An 18,774-nucleotide genomic window follows, 5' to 3' on the forward strand; every position below is an offset into this window, starting at 1 on the left:
AAGCCCGTTAGCAATGCTACTTGACAATTGGGAGTGAGCTTAGCCAATCATGGGCTCAAGGATCTATAAGTCAGTGTAAGAATAACAAGATCTTGTGGTCTGGGAGGTGGCACAGTGTATAAAGCATCAGACTTTCAAGCATGAGGTCCTGAGTTCAGTCCCCAGCAGCACATGTACCAGAGTGATGTCTGGCTCTTTCTCTTTCCTCCTATGTTTCTCATTAATAAATAAAACCTTAAAAAAAAAAGAACAATGAGATCTCTATATAAGAATATGTGCATCTTAATATGTTTCAGATTCTATTTTAGTGTCCAATATTTATCCTTTTATAAAGCAAGTGTTCAAAAATCTTTCTTATTTATAACTATTAACAGTCCACTGTTTGTTTTTTACCACATCTGATTTCATTGATTTTAGAGGTGGCAGAACTTAATGGAATTAGTGCAAGCTCCAGTCTCTCAGTAAATGCTCACTGTTGTTTTATTAAGAAATTTTAATTAGATAATCACAGTGATGCATGGAGGTAAACAGGAAAGAAGTCTCATTAGAGTTCATTTGGGGCTCAAAATCACGGACTGAAAACCAAAATGGGTGTCTTATGATTTTGTCTGAGAACTGAATACACTGTTTACCAGAAATCTTTTTTTTTTTTTTTTTTTTTTTTGAGTAGGAAATCAGAGTGTGTGGATAGAGAAAGAAATGCCAACTTCCAGATTTTTGTGTGTGTGCTGAATTGGAAAATGTTGTCAAACAAGGAGTTTGTTCTATTTTCCAAACAGACTATTATAGCTTTTCTAGTGACTGGCAAGAAATATAAAAGAAGGGACTGTTTAAAATATAAATCCTTTAATAGGGTGTCCAAGTAATGAATCAGTGGCAGCATTTCAAATGAAACAAAGAAGGCTTCAACATATCGGCATTCATGGCCAAGAAATTCAGAAATTCAACCTTATGGAAAGGCTATTAAGTCTCCTCCTCCTCTTCTGCACTGTCCAAGATCCTTAAAAAAAAACTAATAGTCGTGGAGTTCAAGTTACTTTTGCTTGTGTATACTCCTCTTATCAACTAGCAACAGTGAAAATTTTTGAGCAATGAAACTGATCAAGTAAATCTACTGTCCGTCTTCATATTTTCATTGGCATTACTGATTGTTGACATTCAAACAGATGTAAAATGAATGAATGTATAACTGGTAATCTTTAAATGCATCAATCCAGTACTAACTGCTTCATGGGATTCATTAACCTGTGCATTTTCATGTGTTTTTTTCTCTTATAGAAAGCAGAGATTGCTATTGCCCCCCTGACAATCACTTTGGTCCGAGAGGAGGTCATTGATTTCTCTAAACCCTTCATGAGTTTGGGCATATCTATCATGATCAAAAAGCCTCAAAAATCTAAACCAGGAGTATTTTCCTTCTTGGACCCGCTGGCCTATGAGATTTGGATGTGCATAGTATTTGCCTACATTGGTGTCAGCGTGGTTTTGTTCCTAGTTAGTAGGTTTAGTCCCTATGAGTGGCACACAGAAGAGCCAGAGGATGGAAAGGAAGGACCCAATGACCAGCCTCCCAATGAGTTTGGCATCTTTAACAGCCTCTGGTTTTCTCTGGGTGCTTTTATGCAGCAAGGATGCGACATTTCTCCCAGGTTAGTCTAAAAACTCTTAAGTTCCTCACCAATTTCCTAGTGAGCTAGGTGTTTTGTACAGCTTTGATATGTCTTTTTCCTGGAGACAGCCCATTACATGAAATTCAGGGGGAAAAGAATTAATCGAATATATCGTCAATTTTTCCAACTTAGCACAAAATGAAGATACATCATAAAGGTTAACTTTCCCAGTAGAAAATGAACGTATGCATCTCACTTGGACCACTCAAAAAAGTCATTTAGCATTATTATTTCATTCAGTGGTTTAACAGGTGAAAATCAGATTCCCAGCTGTAAGAATATTGAGTACATTTTCATTAATATCTCCTTTTCAGAATCAAATGTTTTGTTATTGTTGCTGTTGTTTATCTTCAAAATCTGATTTTGAAATTGTTTTATAACCTGCATAACTTAAGGGGAATTTCTACCATAGAGTTACCTACCAAGTCTGCATTGTTTTACAAGAAAACATAAGCTAAGCAGTAGGCAAGAGAGTTTGTTATGAAACTATAATATTAGTCTTACAGAGATGTTTTTCAATATTTGTAGAATCATGGCTCTCATCCTTTATATGCCACTGAAACATTATTCAGTTATGTTTGCAAATAAGCAACCAATCTTTTGTTGTATGAAAACATAAAATTTCTTCTGTAGAAATAGTAAGCGTCCTTGCCATTATCCAACTGGGAACCTCAGACTTGCAAGCTCTAATAGTTGAGCTAGCTTTCTCGCCTAACCCCCTCCTTCTTTTATGCTTCTCTCTCTCTCTCTCTCTCTCTCTCTCCCCCCCTCTCCCTCTCCCCCTCTTCCTCTCCCCTTCCCCCTCTCCCCCTCTCTCCCTCCTTCCCTCTTTTTCTCTCTCCATCCCCTCCCTCCACCCCTCTTCCTCCCTCTCCCCAAGGGAGGTGAATTAGCAGTCGGATTCATGTACAAAGTGTTGGATTCCACCCTAGCACCAGCACCAAACTTTAAAAATGTTACACAGAATTGTAAATAATATGATCGTTCTAACAAATTATAAATAAGTTCTGGAACTTTTGTTTACTCCATTTCACCTTTCCTCTGTACTCAGACCTATGCACACATCCTTGAACGCCAGAAAAAGGGTGAAGAGAACATTTTTGTACCAGTATGTAAAGATGCTTTCAAACATAGCTCAGGGACTGGGAAATAGCTCAACTGGTGGAACACGTGGAGCGTCTTGCATTAGCCTCTAGTTTCAAGCCCCAGCACTACAGGGAAGCACTGTAAATAGCACCAAGAGAATCTTGGAGCAGTGCTGTGCTGTCTCATCTCTCTCTTCCTCCCTTCTTTCTCTTTGTCACTTATCCTCTCTCTAAAATGTAAACAAGGTAAAATTAGACTTGAGTTCAGTAGTAATGTAACACATATGTGAAACTTGGGTTCATTCCCTGGTACATGATTTAACCTGCACTTAGATCTTTTGAAGGCAGGAAGAATTCTTCTCAGGATAGTTTCCACATTTCAAATCTTAGACCCCACTCATCGTTAATGTTACTGGGGATTAATGGTTTACAGTTGACAGTAAAATACAATAGTTTATACATGTGTAATATTTCTCAGTTTTCCATATAACAATCCCCACCCCCAGTCCTCCTCTGACATCATGTTCCATGACCTGATTAGTGTGTATTTCTTGCCGGTTATGGCATGATATTGTATTCTATCTTATCAAATTTAGATTACATTCCTGCTCAGAAATACTAAAATAAAAGGGGGTGTTATTAATTGATATATTTAAATATTCTTCTGTACCTGAAGTAAAAATACTGGATTACACATCTCTGTAAATTAAATCACAAAATATTTTCAATAGCATTTATATATTCTGTATAACATAAGACACACCACATTTTACAGAAACACTGGAGTGATTTTAATAGTCTGTCAAAAACGAAAAAAAGGGGGTGAGTAGTGATGCACCTGGTTGAGTATACGTGTTAAAATGTGCAAGGACCCAGTTTGAGCCACTTGTCCCCACCTGTAGGGAGGAAGCTTTGCAAATGGTGAAGCAGAGCTGCAGGTGTCCTTCTGCCTCTCTTCCTCTCTCTTCCCTTTCAATTTCAGACTGTGTCTATCTAGTAAATAAAGATAATAAAAAAAAAAACTAACACAGTACTTAGCAAGGGGTATTTTTAAACATATGATAAACTGATGGTATTTCTTTTCTTTCTCTGTGTTGGCTAGAGAAAGGAAAATGTGCATTATCTTATCCATATTTAGATCCCTCTCAGGTCGGATTGTTGGAGGTGTCTGGTGGTTCTTTACTCTCATCATTATATCGTCTTATACTGCTAACCTTGCTGCCTTCCTGACGGTTGAGCGAATGGTCTCCCCCATAGAAAGCGCAGAAGACCTAGCCAAACAAACAGAAATTGCCTATGGAACACTGGATTCAGGGTCAACAAAAGAATTCTTTAGAGTAAGTTTAAGGAAAAATTCACAATGAAATATTCATAATTTTGAAATTTTGTTGATTTTGCCCACTAGTATGGGTTTAATGCTAATACTTGGTTTTTATAATCACTTTGATTTACAAAAGCTAATTGTTTTATTCATCTCCTAAGAGATATCCTATATAAAGAAAAGTAAAAACAAAAAAACTATATTACATCTTAAAATGATATTACATCTTAAAATTTATCCAAAAGATTCCACTATAGATGATACTATAAGTGATAAAGCATCTGTCTTGCCAGATTTGATTGATGTGTGCTTTGAAGTTATGGGCATAAAAAGGCAAATAAGTATTTTAAAGTACATTTTACTTGCTGTGTACGTAACAAATATTGCAAGTCATACTAACTATATCAGGTATACTACCCTATAATCTGTTCTGTAGTAGTAGATTTTAAAAGCAATGTATTTGCTTTTTCATGGGAGAATGGTAACAAGAAATATTAAGTTCTGGATATTTCTGTAAGACACTGTATGGTATTTCTCATTCGCTTGTGCAGATAAAACTGTGAAAACTGATATAACTGTATTTTGCCTATGTGTATAGTCCCTTTGACTCACTATCAGATTGCCAAGTATTAGAGGTGTGTTTTTAGTTTGTTTGCTTATTTTTTTTCTTCATCAATAAGTTACCTTTTACTGAGATTCTACTCAAATTTCAAGATATACATACTTGACAATATCTGATCAGAGATGAGTTTATTTTGCCACTAGCTTTTTTGACAGTAATCAGTGATACTTGCATAAATACATAAGTAACAATGAAGACATTTTGTATTTAATGTTCAGTTATTTAAAAACTGGATATTTAATTGTCTAGGAGACAATATATGTTTTATTTACTTCCCAATTTCTTGTATACAAATAACCATAACTCCTTAAAGTTAGTGTTATACTTATGTGGCAGTACTAGAGTTTGTTTTCATTGTATCCAATTTTTCACTCCCTCAATGATTTGAAATATCAAAATGTTTTACTTCTTGATAAACTAGTTTAGTTTTACCTTTCATGTACTTGAATTTCTGTAAGATAGTTCTCTTTTTAGAAAAAAAATTATTGGAATACCCATATATACTTCAGATGTTTGCATAATACTGTTAGGAACAAATCACTTAAAAACTCAATCAAACGCATCACTGAAAATTATTTTCAAAATAAGCCAGAGTATGAACAGCCTTCCTTTTAGCAGTGTGGTACATTGCTAGAATATATAACATAAAATTTAAAAAATAATTATTAAGAGTGTATAGGTTCGTTTTTTGGCCTAAAGCTGGAAGAATAGACACAGCAGTAAATTTTATCAAGAATATTCAACAGGCAAGTCTAATTAGCCCATTTTTTTTAACTTAGTAGTGTATCCCTGTCTTTAAAGCTTAGTAGTGTATCCTTGTCTTTAAAAACGCACTGCTCTATCACATTTTAGCATATTTTCAATATCTTACTGGAAATCTATAGTTTCCCTCCCCAAAGTAGGTAAGTAAAATTTACTCACCTCTAGAAACCACTGTGGATACAAATTCAGACCAAATACAAGTTTGTGCTATTACTTGCATTTAACTGAAAAATTACAACTAACTGTCATGTAAGGAGATCTTATATTTGCAAGTTCATCATTCTGCCTTGGTTGATAAAGGGAGAAAGAAATGTCATTTAGATTCCCTGAACAGCTTTCAAGAATGACTCACAGCAAAGCTCCTTGGCATCAAGCAACCCAAAGTAATTATTTCTAATCTTTATAAAGTTTTTAAAAGCTGCTCAAGTTAAAAAAAACTGGCGAGGTAGATAAGAGAATAAATATATTGATAAGAAATAAAGCACTGGGACTCGGGCGGTAGCACAGAGGGTTAAGCGCACATGGCGCAAAGCACAAGGACCAGTGTACGGATCCAGGTTCCAGCCCCCGGCTCCCCACCTGCAGGGGAGTCGCTTCACAGGTGGTGAAGCAGGTCTGCAGGTGTCTTCCTCTGCCCCTCTCGGTCTTTCCCTCCTCTCTCCATTTCTCTCTGTCCTGTCTAACAACAATAACAACAATAATGACTACAACAACAATGAAAAACAACAAGGGCAACAAAGGGTAAAAATAAATAAATAAAAATATTTTTAAAAATATAGCACTAAGGAAAACTGCTTCCTAGATTTATGGAGCCTTCTGTGCAATCACTAGACCCAGTTCTTTTTCTCTCTTACCCAACTTCAGTCTTTAAATTGAAATATATTTTAAAGTATTTATTTTTATGTTTGCACAACAGTCTGAACCCTAGTGGACAAGAAAATAATTTCCCATAGCTATACACCTTCAGGAAGGCATGAATTTGGGTCTCCTGATAAGAAATCTCATTCATCCCGACCCTGTCTTCTCCCTCCTCTCCCAGAGATGATGACCTGGTTTAAATAAATCACTTGTCTCATAGGTTGAGGAAACAGAATGTGAAGAGTACTTTTGTACTTGTCAACAATGGTTTCTCATAGGAACACACTAAAGGTGCATCTACCAGTTTCACTAAACTGCCTTGGGCTGTGGCCTGTACACAGTGCTTTAAAAAATGTAGCAGTTATAATCAACCAGGAAACAACTAGGCCACTGGGAAAATTACATCCAACTTCATCTGTTGCTTTGGTTTTGCCCCATTATGAATCTTGCTTGATATGTGCCACATTATGCACCTTGCTATGTAGAAATACAGAGCCATTTCAAGAAAATCTGTGCTCACCATTTAATGGCAGACAGCATTACTGCTTGAGCACATTCATATTATTATACAGTTGATTTACACAAAGTGATTTTCATTTCAATGTAGATTTTCACCTGTGACAGTTTCAGTCATCACTGAAATCATGACTGCATAGAGGTAGATTACTGTCTCTGAGTTTGAAGTATTATCAAATAATGCACTGATGAGCTTTTACTGGAACACCAATTTAGCTACATAAGCTACTAGGAGAGGGAAATAAATTCACCTGATAACTATGAATATATTAGCCACACTACTTGACATTTGTATACATTTTCTATTAAAATCAGAAATGGCAGAACTTAGTATTTCAGAAGATAAAATCTTAGCATTTTTTTAACTCTAAGAATTGTTTTAAGTAATGAAATAGTTTAAATTAGTTTCCTATGCACTAAGTCCCCCAACAAAGATGAAAATAATTCTAAGATTAGTATTCTAATTTCAAGAAAGAATGACTTTTACATTATTTTTGCTTTTTATTTTTTATTATGTTTACTCCCCAAAGCTGATCTTTAAGTAGATACCATAGCTGAAGATTCTGAGGAGATGGATATTCTTTCCAGTTCTTTATTTCTTGAATCTCCTTCAACATGTAGGTCTTAGGAATCTAAAATGCAGCACCTTAAGTCAGAATCAGAATTTCTAACCACTGATGTGTTATCAAGCTACATTTTATATATATATATATATATATTTTTTTTTTTTTTTTTTTTTTTTTCTTAAACCAGAGCACTGATCAGCTCTAGCTTGTGGTGGTGTGAGGGATTTAATATGGGACTTTGGAGCCTTAGGCATACCTTTTATGCTATCTACCCCCGTCCCATAAAATATTTCCGGGGGGGGGAAATGGCTTTCATCTTTCCTCCACTTTTTTTTCCACTGGGATCTTGCATTTTCAAGTTTTAGTTATACCTAAATTTAGCATAGCTATTCTGTAGATTCCTCTTCTGAATTTTAAGAGAATGAATTCAACATCTTTTATACTTAAACTATGTGTAATTCAGTTTATTTAAGGAAAAAATACAGCCTAGGGGCTAGGTGGTGGGGCACCTGGTTGAGGGCACATGTTACAATGCGCAAAGACCCAGGTTCAAGTCCCCTGTCCCCACCTGCAGGGGGAAAGCTTCACAAGTGGTGAAGCAGGGCTGTAGGTGCCTGTCTGTCTCTCTTTCTCTCTATCCCACCCTTCCCTCTCCATTTCTGGCTGTTTTTATCCAATAAATAAAGATAATAAAAAATATTTTTTTAAAAATACAGCCTAGGCTTCTGAAAAATATCATTGGTCAAAAATGCTTTATTCTTTCAAAAAGGAGTCATCTGCTTTAATAGTAATTGCAGTCTACAGTTAATTTACCTTAATAATACTAAGTCCTAAAAACACTTTTCCCCCATTTTTTATATTATATTTTTAAAATATTTGTATTTATTTATATACGGTATAGAGACAGAGAGAAATTGAGAAAGAGGAAGACCTGCAGCTCTACTTCACTACTTGTAAGTTTTCCCCGTAGACCAGGGGCATAAACCTGGGTCCTTGTACACTGCAATGTATGTGCTCAACCAGGTGTGTCACCACTTGACCCCTTAGATTTTTTTTTTTTAATGTTCCTTGTTCCCTTAATAATGTTTTGAATAGTAACTGGAAAATTGTCATGTAACTAGGATGTTTCTCATATTCATTAAAAATATTTCAGGGGAGTCGCTTCACAGGCGGTGAAGCAGGTCTGCAGGTGTCTATCTTTCTCTCCTCCTCTCTGTCTTCCCCTCCCTCTCTCCATTTCTCTCTGTCCTATCCGACAACAACAATAATAACTACAACAATAAAACAACAAGGGCAACAAAAGGGAATAAATAAAATAAATATTAAAAAAAATATATATATATTTCAAATAAAATATACTAATTATTTTGCTATTTCCCCTCCACTCTCAATTTTAATTTCTCTCTGTCCTATCAAATAAAATAGGGTAAAAAATAGGAAAGAAATGGCTGCTGGGAGCAGTGAATTTGTAGTGCTAGCACCAAGCCCCAGTGACAACTTTGGTGGAATAAGGAAAAAAAGCTATTCTTTTGTTCAATGTAGTTATGCATATCATGCATGAGTTCTGTGGAACTCTGTACCGTTGTGAATAAAATTCTTAAGTCAAGTAGTTAGTATGTACAAAGGACAATTATAGCTCCAAAGGATGTTGTTTAACTTCTCTAAACTAAAATTATCAGAATAGATTTTTAAAGACAATCTGAACTAAGTAACCCAAAGAGTTTGTAATTTTCAGATTGAAACTCTTATAAAATTAGAATCCATTCTCTGAAACAGAGCTCTGTCATTAGAGATAGGAAGAAAGAACCTGGAAATGTGAGTCTTCCTAATGATTGATTAATCTAAATGCAGATACTCCTTTGTCCTAATAACACATAGAATCTTTGCAATTGAATTGTAGAGCTGGCATGGAATTCATGATATGAAGGTTGCTATAGCAATAACATGTGATTACCCAAACACATCCCTATAGAATATGTTTGCTCAAGTGTTAGTAACATGAAAATACTTCATAGGGCATTATGAAGTAACAATTACCATCTTGATTTCATCACCATTTGGTTATGTGTTTACATAAAATAGCTGGCTTTTTGATGCTCAAGTATAAAAATCTTGCAGTGTGGCATTTATTGATCACTAATTTTTTATTTTATGAAACCAGAATTTTGATTGCCACTTCCATTATACTTTCTTTGTCCTAAATAATTGTTTGTTGACAAAAATAATGCATTCATAATTTGTTTATTTGGGATATTTATTGATTATTGAGGAACTACATCTTGTAGGAATCTATATTCTGGTTAACCAAGAATTATCAATGTAGATAAATTAACATGCTATGTACGATTTGGTTTCATGCATAGATAAAAGTCTGAGTGAATCTCCGTTACCTTTTATTTTGGATCCAGAAGCAAATTTGCTGACCCTTATTAGTGAACAAAATACAGTTACATCAGATCAAAAACTATCATTTTATTACCAAACATCAAACATGATTCACTTTTTTTTTTTCTAAAGGAAGCGTTCTTGAATTTTTCTTAGTAATCTCCAAAGACATTCATTATATAGCATTGAAATGCAGCTGATGGATTTCTTAAGACAATTAATATTGCCTTAGGAGCAATTTTAGATATGTAATTATTTTCTCCAGTCCCTTTTCTAATTTGGACATGATCATATGCATGTTAAGTATTAAGAGTTGTTTGCATAACACAGTGTTCACAAAATTCAATTTACTCCCAAATGATCCGTAAAGCTTCCACTTAAAAAAAGTATTCATTTGGGAGGGGGTAGATAGCATAATGGTTATGTAAAGAGACTCAAGCCTGAGGCTCCAAAGCCCTCCCCACATACAATGCTGTAAACCAAAGCTGAGCCGTGCTCTGGTAAATAAAGGGGAAAAAAAATTCAACAGCTTTTAATTTAAACATACTGAATAAAGTAGGTGCCAAAACCTATATAAAAGTTTCTGAAGACAATAATGAAAACAGTCTTGCCTCTCAAAAAAAAAGAGAGAGAGAGAATTATAATGGAGACAATATAGAACAAATTTTGTGCTCCTCCAAATTCACACATTGATGCCTAAGCTTCACTGTGATTAGGTAGTTGGAGATAGATTCTTTAGAACATGCTCATTTAAAACAACCCCAGACTCTTGTGCATTTTTAGATTAATGACTATGACTGGATTAGACTCCTCAATTCAAAATTTTTATCTTAGTAAACATTAACTTTGCAGACACTTGAGTTTACCTTTGTAGTTATTCACATTAAAAATGTTTATGAGAATGGAAAGCATCTAATGTAAATGCAGATACTAGCAAATTGGCCTGTGTCAGATAAGCAATTAAGATACTGTAGTAGACACTGAACCCACAAAATTAAATGTTTCCTCGTGGGCATCAGCAGATGAGGTAACTAACCTGACAGAATGTAAAGCAGAAAAACTGCAGTCACTTTTAGAACTTAAGGAAGTGTACCCCTCTTATCCTATAGTCTTGTCAATATTTCCATTTCATAAGTAAAAATAAATAAATAAATAAAATAAGGAATGTTATACTTGGAGAATTTGTTTGGAGAAAAAGTTTATAGGCCATTTGGTTCCCCAAGTTTGAATTTTTGTGTTATGGATATTTCTTTTGTAAACTACAGAAATTTATCTCTCTTCAGTGTTCAATTGCTAATTGATTCACAAAAGCCTAAAGGCATGCAGAAAGACAAAAATAAAGCAGCATAACAACTTTTCTTAGTTGTTGTTAACTCAGGCGTATCGCAGAAAGATATTTTGCAAAGTTGTTAACAGATCTTATCTGGTCCATCTCAGGTTTACCTTAAGTGGGGTAGAAAACATGATTCTAGGTGTTCAACCCCCTTATTGCATTCTACATTTAAAACTTAATAATAGTAAGTTGTTCTTTAAGCTGTTGAGCAGGGTAATCATTAGGACAAGAGATGTTAACTTCTTCAAAGACCCCTTTTAAATATCACCTTTCAATGTCTTCCTTAAACAGTTTGAAATGGAAATTTTCTAATTAGAAAAAAGCAGAATGTTGATGTTGCAAATTGGATTAGAGGACACTAAAAAGACTTTATCCTTATCTTTGTCCAGTCAATATTAACATGTTGTTCCCTTCTTTCCTGTATTGAATTTTATTTTAATTTCCTCCAGAGATCAAAAATAGCAGTGTATGAAAAGATGTGGACCTACATGCGATCCGCAGAGCCGTCAGTGTTCACTAGGACTACAGCTGAGGGAGTAGCTCGTGTCCGCAAATCCAAGGGCAAATTTGCCTTCCTCCTGGAGTCCACTATGAATGAATACATTGAGCAGCGAAAGCCATGTGACACGATGAAAGTGGGAGGAAATCTGGATTCGAAAGGCTATGGAGTAGCAACGCCCAAGGGTTCCTCATTAAGGTGGGTGGAATAGTATAACAATATAACATGTGTTGTTATAGTATTCCACCCTCCCTGATGTCCCTGAGAGAATTATTTTGTTTTGTGTGTGAACATGGTATGTCTGTTTGCTTTCTTTCTTCTTTTTTTTTCCATTCCATATATATATATTTTTTTTGGTCTCTAGCCAGGTAACTTTCTTTTTAATATTAGGTGGAATAATCATAATTAACATGTATCTTTTAAGGCCATATAAAAACCAAACTGGTTGAACACTAGCTGTTTCCAGTGGGCCTAAGACAAGGGTAGTATATGCTTATATATCTCATCAGCTTTTCTTTTCTTTATTTTTTTTTTGTTGCTAAAATCTAAACTTCCATTATGCCAGTAATAATTATGCATTTTATCATTATTTTCTTATACCTGCTTACTAGTTTCTAAGTAATAAGAAATCAATATCTTCCAAGCAAATCATTTTTTTTTCATTTCAGTGTTTCATTTATTATGTCATTGTTCTATTTTTAGGTTATCCTGAAGTTGTTTTGGTGTTAATTTTGAAATCACTCTATTTACAAATGCAATTATGATTAGAAGCAAAATGAGGCTCTGATTTTATAGTGCTTACTCAACCCACATTCTTACCCATTTCAAAGAGAGTGTGGTGTAAGTAAGATCTGTAAAGTGAGACCCCCCCCCCTTAGCCACCTGAATTGTTTACACACAGATCTTTAAATGTGACTCAGCGCTACACATGTGGATAATAATCCACCGGTATGAAAAATGAGATTTTTATTCTTAAGGAAATGTTGGGGAAATCTGCCCTGTTTACCCTGTGGGTCCTGGACACAGAGAATCCACATGTTTGTGTCCAGGAGGCAGAGTTTCCCTAGTTTCCTTAAGCAATAAAGGCTGCTGTTAAGTTGCTGGGACTAGAACAAAGCCGACTCAAAACTGAAGACTGACAAATTACTCTGGTCTCAGGGCTGCTTAGGAGAGATTCATACAAAGCACAGATTCAAGAAGAAATCAGAATCTTTGCTAAAGGACTTAACCAAGAACCTGGTCTTGAAAAATGATGACTCTGGTAAGCCTTTGAAAAATGAAGGTAATGAGACCTGTATTATTATGCAGCCGGAATGAAAGCAACATAAAACGATATGATTGTTTTCATTGGTTTCCAAAAGGGAACTGCATTGAGTTTTGGATATGCATGTTGGGTGGAAAAGAAATTGAGATGGACACAAGAAACAGAAAATAGTCCTGGGAAGGTTGTAGTAAAGTAGTATTCTTTGCTTGTGAGTAGCACTTTAATTTTTAGTGAAAAGTTTTATGGCATGTTCAAAAGGGACAATTTTAAGAGAATTCAGAATAAAGCTAGCCTCTAAAGGCACATCTGAGTATAGGCTTCAGCAGTGTTTTAAAAGTCAGGTTTATTTGAACATACTTCCCAAATGAAACTGCACAAATGGGCAGGAAGAAAACCAAACTAATAAAATGTGTATGATAAAATTCTATTCCAGTTTCAGCCATTCAGAAACTTAACTGGCAACAAGATGTTTGCTGTTTGTGGAGACATTTCATATAATGCAGTCAGAGTATCAGTGAGGCTACACCACAAATAAATCTCTGCTGAACTTTTCATTAAGTGTACCTCAGTGTAAATAACTTATAAGAAATAGAAGGGGAGAGAGTAATCGTAGTATGTAGATTGGTGTTTAGACTATTAATTACTTTCACTGGATGTTGTGTTTGCTCATAATTAATTCTCTGGGTGTAGCTGCCTTGTCCTCTGTCTTGTGTCTACTGATAAAGTCAAGTTGCAGCCACTGAATTTGGACCTCAGATACGGGTACGCCTGAGTCCCATTGATGTCAAGAGAGTTCCCTCTTAAATGTGCCATTTTTTCAAGTCCACACTACAGGGATTGTTTGGGGGAGAAACTAAAGGGCTTCATCTGTCTAGAACTGTATAATAATCAGTATTGACTTCCTCCTCTTTTCCTGTCCTTCCCTGGATCTTGTTAATGAAGCAATTGTTAAGCTCAGCTTCCTGGGTGGAGAGTTTGTTTATGTGCTTTGTTTTATACTTGCCACAATTTCCTGAGCAAGCTGGCCCCTGCATGCTGAAACCACAATCATTGTGCCCCATCTTTGAAAATACTGGAAGAACACTGAAGGGTAACCAGTATTCACCTTAGAACTGCAGTTCCTCACTCCCCTACCCCCAGCCCTGCTAAGGAGGAGCCTTTTTAGCTCAGGTTCTCATTTTTATTCATCTAGGATCCTTCTGTATAAAAAGAGGCAAACTTTTAAATAGATGGGCAAATAGGCACTTTCTGCGTAAATGATTTAGAAGCAAATCCAAAATAATTGCATTCATCTGAGAAAGATGCAAAAGGGCATACCTACATCAAGGACCTCATCAAAATCTTTCTGTTCTATCTGTTCAGTAGAGACTATGTTCCTTTTCCTATAAGATCTATCTTTTCTTTTCTTATTTATTTTATTTTATTGCCTCCAGGGTTATTGCTGGGGCTTGCTGCCTGCACTACAAATCCACTGCTCCTGGAGGCTATTTTTTCCCTTTTGTTGACTTTGTTTGTCATTGTTGTTATTATTGTTGTTGTTGCTGCTGTCGTTGTTGGATAGGACTGAGAGAAATGGAGAGAGGAGGGGAAGACAGAGAGTGGGAGAGAAAGACACCTGCAGACCTGCTTCACCACTTGTGAAGCAACCCCCCTGCAGGTGGGAAGCCGGGGGCTTGAACGGGGATCCTTGCTCTGGTCCTTGCACTTTGCGTCATGTGTGCTTAACCCGCTGTGCTACCACCCAGCCCCCAGGATTTATCTTTTCTAACCAGGTCTTCAGGCTAATAGTTCTGGACAATAAGACTTGTATTTATTTGAGATTAATTATAATTTTCTCAAACTCTGCTGTTTTTATTCATTAGACAACATGAAATTTTAACACGAGGAAAGCAGTAATCTTTCCTTTTATATAACCTTACTCAAAGAATGCAGATAAATGGCAAGCAACCCTCTATTAAGCTAGCATGAGCAGACTTTGCTCTTTTGGTCAAAGAGAAGTATCAGGAACTGGGTCTCTGATGCTGACATAAGAACCATCATAGAGCACATGTGGGATTGGAGTGAGGGAAAAAAAATCAGCTGTGATGATGGGCAGCCATCTTTATGATTCATAGCAAGAACAACATACAGAGTTTGAGCCTTATACCCTGGCTATATTTTTCTTTTAGATAGAGAAAGGAAAGAAGTAATCACTATAGCTCCAGAGCTCCCCTCTCCCAGTGCCAGGGCACTCTGTTGTGGTGCCAGAACTCAGGCCTGAGCCACTCCCATGACAAGGCCAGTCAGTGCCCTGCCTGGTGACCTGTTCCTTCAGTTCACTCTTAATTGTTCAGAAAAAAATTCTTTTATTTTTTTATCTTTATTTTATTAGTGATTTAATATTGATTTACAAATTTACAAGGTACAAAATGTACAACTCTGCACTGTTCCCACCACCAGAGTTCAGTATCCCCATTCCCTTCATTGGAAGCTACAGCAGTTCTAAGGTTAGCTATTACTTTTACAACAATCTGTCTATATTTGTGTATATTTGCCTATTTTTTCCCTGGTCACATCTTCTCTCCCTTTCCAAGTAACACAGATATCTATTACTACATCCAAATTTCCCTCACTTTTTCCTCTCCTCTCTGGGCCCTGATGGAGTTGAAGTTCAGAGCCCTTTGGTCATCTTCCCCTATGGTTTCTTCCCCACTGGAAGTATGAAAACATTCTTTCTGGGTGCAGAGAGAGAGAATTTTGGCTTCTGTAATTGCCTCTCCACTAGATATGGATCCAACCATACCCCCTACTCTGTTTTTTCATCTTTCCTGGGGTAGGGCTCTGGAGAAGTGAGATTCCAGGACACATTGGTGAGGTCGTCTGCCCACTGAAGTCAGGATGGAATCACGTTAGCAACTTGGTGGCTGAAAGGCAGTAAGATGTAAAGCAGGAAAAATTTATTAATGAACAGGAACCAAAAGTAAAGCAGATGGGAATAAGGATCTTAGGGTGGAAAGAAATGTGGAAATCTATTTTGTCATAGTTTTTGCTTGAGTTTGATAACTAACATGGAGTTGGACAAAAATTATTGTGTGAGGAGATGGTGTCAGAGTTGAGAAAAAAGGCTAGAATATTGGATTGGGACAGAGAGAAGCTCCCAGTCTTGAAGAAGAAAATCTATGAGTAAAATTAACTGTTTACCCCATCTACCTGACCCAGGGCCCACATATATTTATATTTAGCACAGGAGCCTATGTAACCTCTGAGTCCCTGTAGGTCTGAGCTCACAGTCCATGTTCACACAGCTGGGAACATTCTATTCTGTGCTCACTTCAGGACCAGTCTTCTTCAAGTGGCAGGGCAGGCTGGCCCAGCCTTCCTTAGGAGAGTGTGGCAGTCCCTACCATGGCTACTTTGTAGTGAGGGCAAGGTACTGTAGAGGCCCACAAGAGAGTTTATGATGACATTCCTGATGGAAGTGACCAGTGATGATGGAGAGAGGGCTCTATGAGAGGCCTCGGCCCATCATATTTGTGTGGGTGTCCAAGATTTCCCTGACTAGGGCCCCAGATGATGGGGGTGCTCTGGTGTGACCAAAAAGGCCATTATTAAGTGAACCAGTCTCTTGCCCTTATCCAGCTTTTGTAGTCTTTTCTTTGTCTGACAATCTTAGACTTTCTTTCTTCATATTCTTTATTAATGAGAGAGGAGGAGAGAGAAAGAACCAGACATCACTCTGGTACATGTGCTGCTGGGGGTGGAACTCAGCACCTCATGCTTGAGAATCTAATGCTTTATCCACTGCACCACCTCCCAGACCACAATCTTAGACTTTCTACCAGTTGTTAAAGTGTTGAGTGTCACTTGTACTCAACCAGAATTAGGATTTTGAGGTCTGTCTTCTTTAAGCCTTCAGAAAGACTTTCTATGAAACAGTGTTTTCTGGGTATACGTAGTAAATGTTGAAACCACTGAGCTAACATATCACTTATAGTTCTCACTCATAGAGGGCCATACCAAGATACAGAAACAGTAAGTTTCTTGTACTTTAGCATAGATTCTCCTAGTTTTAGATAATATAGTGGTGCCAGCCATGTTGATGCTTTGAAATTTAGCATCTATACATCCAGATATCATAAAGAGAAAGCTTTTATGTGCCCATGAGTTATATAAAAACTTTACTGACATTGTTATTCTTATTTATTTAATTTTCTTTCTAAAGAAAGCCACCAAGTGTTACTGTGAGGTAAATAGAAGGGTAATCTCATTTTGACTTTGCTATTAATATTATGAACTTACTACATAACTTTATTATAATCTAGATCTCTACTGTCTTACTATTCTATAGTTACCATGTGCGTTTTACTGTCAAAATACTGTCTTTACTACATTTCCTCCTCTGCTAAATAGGTTATTATATTTTTGAATTGAGTATACAGTAAATAAAATAGAGATTATATACAGTGAATCATAATTTAGTTAATATATATTTAAAACTAAAAAGTTGTTAAATGAGAGTATGCCTTTTAAAGATGCTTGTGGTACCTAATATGTATAAGTATATTGAGATAACTAAGTCATGGGTCCTTTCTGAAGATTCCCCCTGACCTTTGTAGGGGCTTGTAGCCTGAAACCTAATATCTGAAACCAGTTTACAAAACTAGTCTGCTATATTTTTATTACCTAAGTCCCACTTTGCCTTCTCTAAGGCACTTGTGAGATTGTATCTAAAAGAAGGCAGTCACTCCCCCCAAAAAGACATTTCACAAAGAAGGCAAGCTTCAGTAGTCCAGAGCTGCAAGAAATGAGACCCAGTTACAAATGCTGAGACCAGCTACAGGAGCTGATCCTCTGAAACCAGACTTACCAGACTTGGTTTATAGCAGGTGAATGAGAGCCTTACTGCAGTAGATTGGTAGGGGATGAAAATATTGAGAAAAAGTTAGAGTAGCATATCTTTCCTGGATTTTTTTCTTCCAGAGTTTAGTAGAATCACTGGACATTTGACACAAATGTAGCTCTTTTAAGGTAGAGTTTAACTTAACCAAATGACATCATTTTCTGTTTTGAAGGACCTAAGACTGGATTGTTAAAGATAACATTCATGTATGAAATACGTATTATTCAAATATGACCACTCTGTTATTATCACCATCATCATCACTTTATTATTACTTGGCATCATATGAAGATTTTTAAATCGTTTATTAGTTATTTAATATTGATTTACAAAATTATAAGATAACAGGAGTATAATCCCATACCTTTCCCACCACCACCATTCCCTCCATTGGAAACTGCATTAGTTCTCCCAAGATTACAAATATGGGTTGACTATCACTTGTGTAACTATCTGTATTTATATTAGAGTAGCAGGGTGGGGTATATATCCATTTTTTCCTGTGGTCCTGTCTTCTTTCTTTCTGAGTCATGCCTACTACTTCTTAGTCTCTCCCCCCCACACACTTCTCTCTCTCTGGAACTGGAGTTCAGAGCCCTCTGGTCATCTTTCCTTATCATCTCTCTCTCTCTCTCTCTCTCTCTCTCTGAGCATATGGACCAAAATTCTTAATGGGGTGCAGAAGGTGGGAGTTCTAACTTCTGTAATTGATTCTGTGCTGGACATGGACATTGACAGGTCAATCCATACCCCAGCCTGTTTCCATCTTTCCATAGAGGGGTAGGACTCTGGAGAAGTGAGGTTTTGGAACACATCGGTGGGGTCACCTGCCCAGGGAGTTCAGAATGAAAGCGTGATAGCATCTGCAACTTGGTGGTTAAAAGGCAGCATGATATAAAGCAGGAAAAAAAATTTTAACCAACAGGAACCAAAAAATAGGAGTGAGTAAAGCAGTTGAGAACAGGGATCTTAGTGGAAGGAAATGTGCAGGTCTATTTTAGGTATGATCCTAGC

The 18,774-nt window shown here is 36.5% G+C and overlaps 1 protein-coding gene and 1 long non-coding RNA gene across 12 annotated transcripts in view; one reads left to right on the top strand and one right to left on the bottom strand.

The window, feature by feature from the left end:
- The window catches only part of GRIA4 (glutamate ionotropic receptor AMPA type subunit 4), a 301,414-nt gene that overhangs the window by 238,270 nt on the left and 44,370 nt on the right, over nucleotides 1-18,774 (top strand). For 10 of the 11 annotated variants that reach the window (XR_009546725.1, XR_009546726.1, XM_060179757.1 and 7 more), the window contains 3 exons: nucleotides 1,279-1,649; nucleotides 3,894-4,092; nucleotides 11,568-11,815. Coding sequence is in view for 9 of the 11 variants with exons in the window: in XM_060179757.1 (XP_060035740.1) it covers nucleotides 1,279-1,649; nucleotides 3,894-4,092; nucleotides 11,568-11,815 (818 nt within the window). In the remaining 2 variants the exon portion in view is untranslated. Of the gene's footprint in view, nucleotides 1-1,278; nucleotides 1,650-3,893; nucleotides 4,093-11,567; nucleotides 11,829-18,774 lie in introns of those variants that run through there. The other variant, XM_060179761.1, reaches the window with a different exon arrangement.
- Nucleotides 830-18,774, bottom strand: part of LOC132534957 (uncharacterized) — a 51,404-nt gene continuing 33,459 nt past the window's right edge. The window contains exon 2 of the long non-coding RNA XR_009546727.1: nucleotides 830-1,000. This is a non-coding gene — a long non-coding RNA (uncharacterized LOC132534957). The remainder of the gene's footprint in view (nucleotides 1,001-18,774) is intronic.

Source organism: Erinaceus europaeus, chromosome 20 (assembly GCF_950295315.1).
Source record: "Erinaceus europaeus chromosome 20, mEriEur2.1, whole genome shotgun sequence".
Taxonomy (NCBI): Eukaryota; Metazoa; Chordata; class Mammalia; order Eulipotyphla; family Erinaceidae; genus Erinaceus; species Erinaceus europaeus.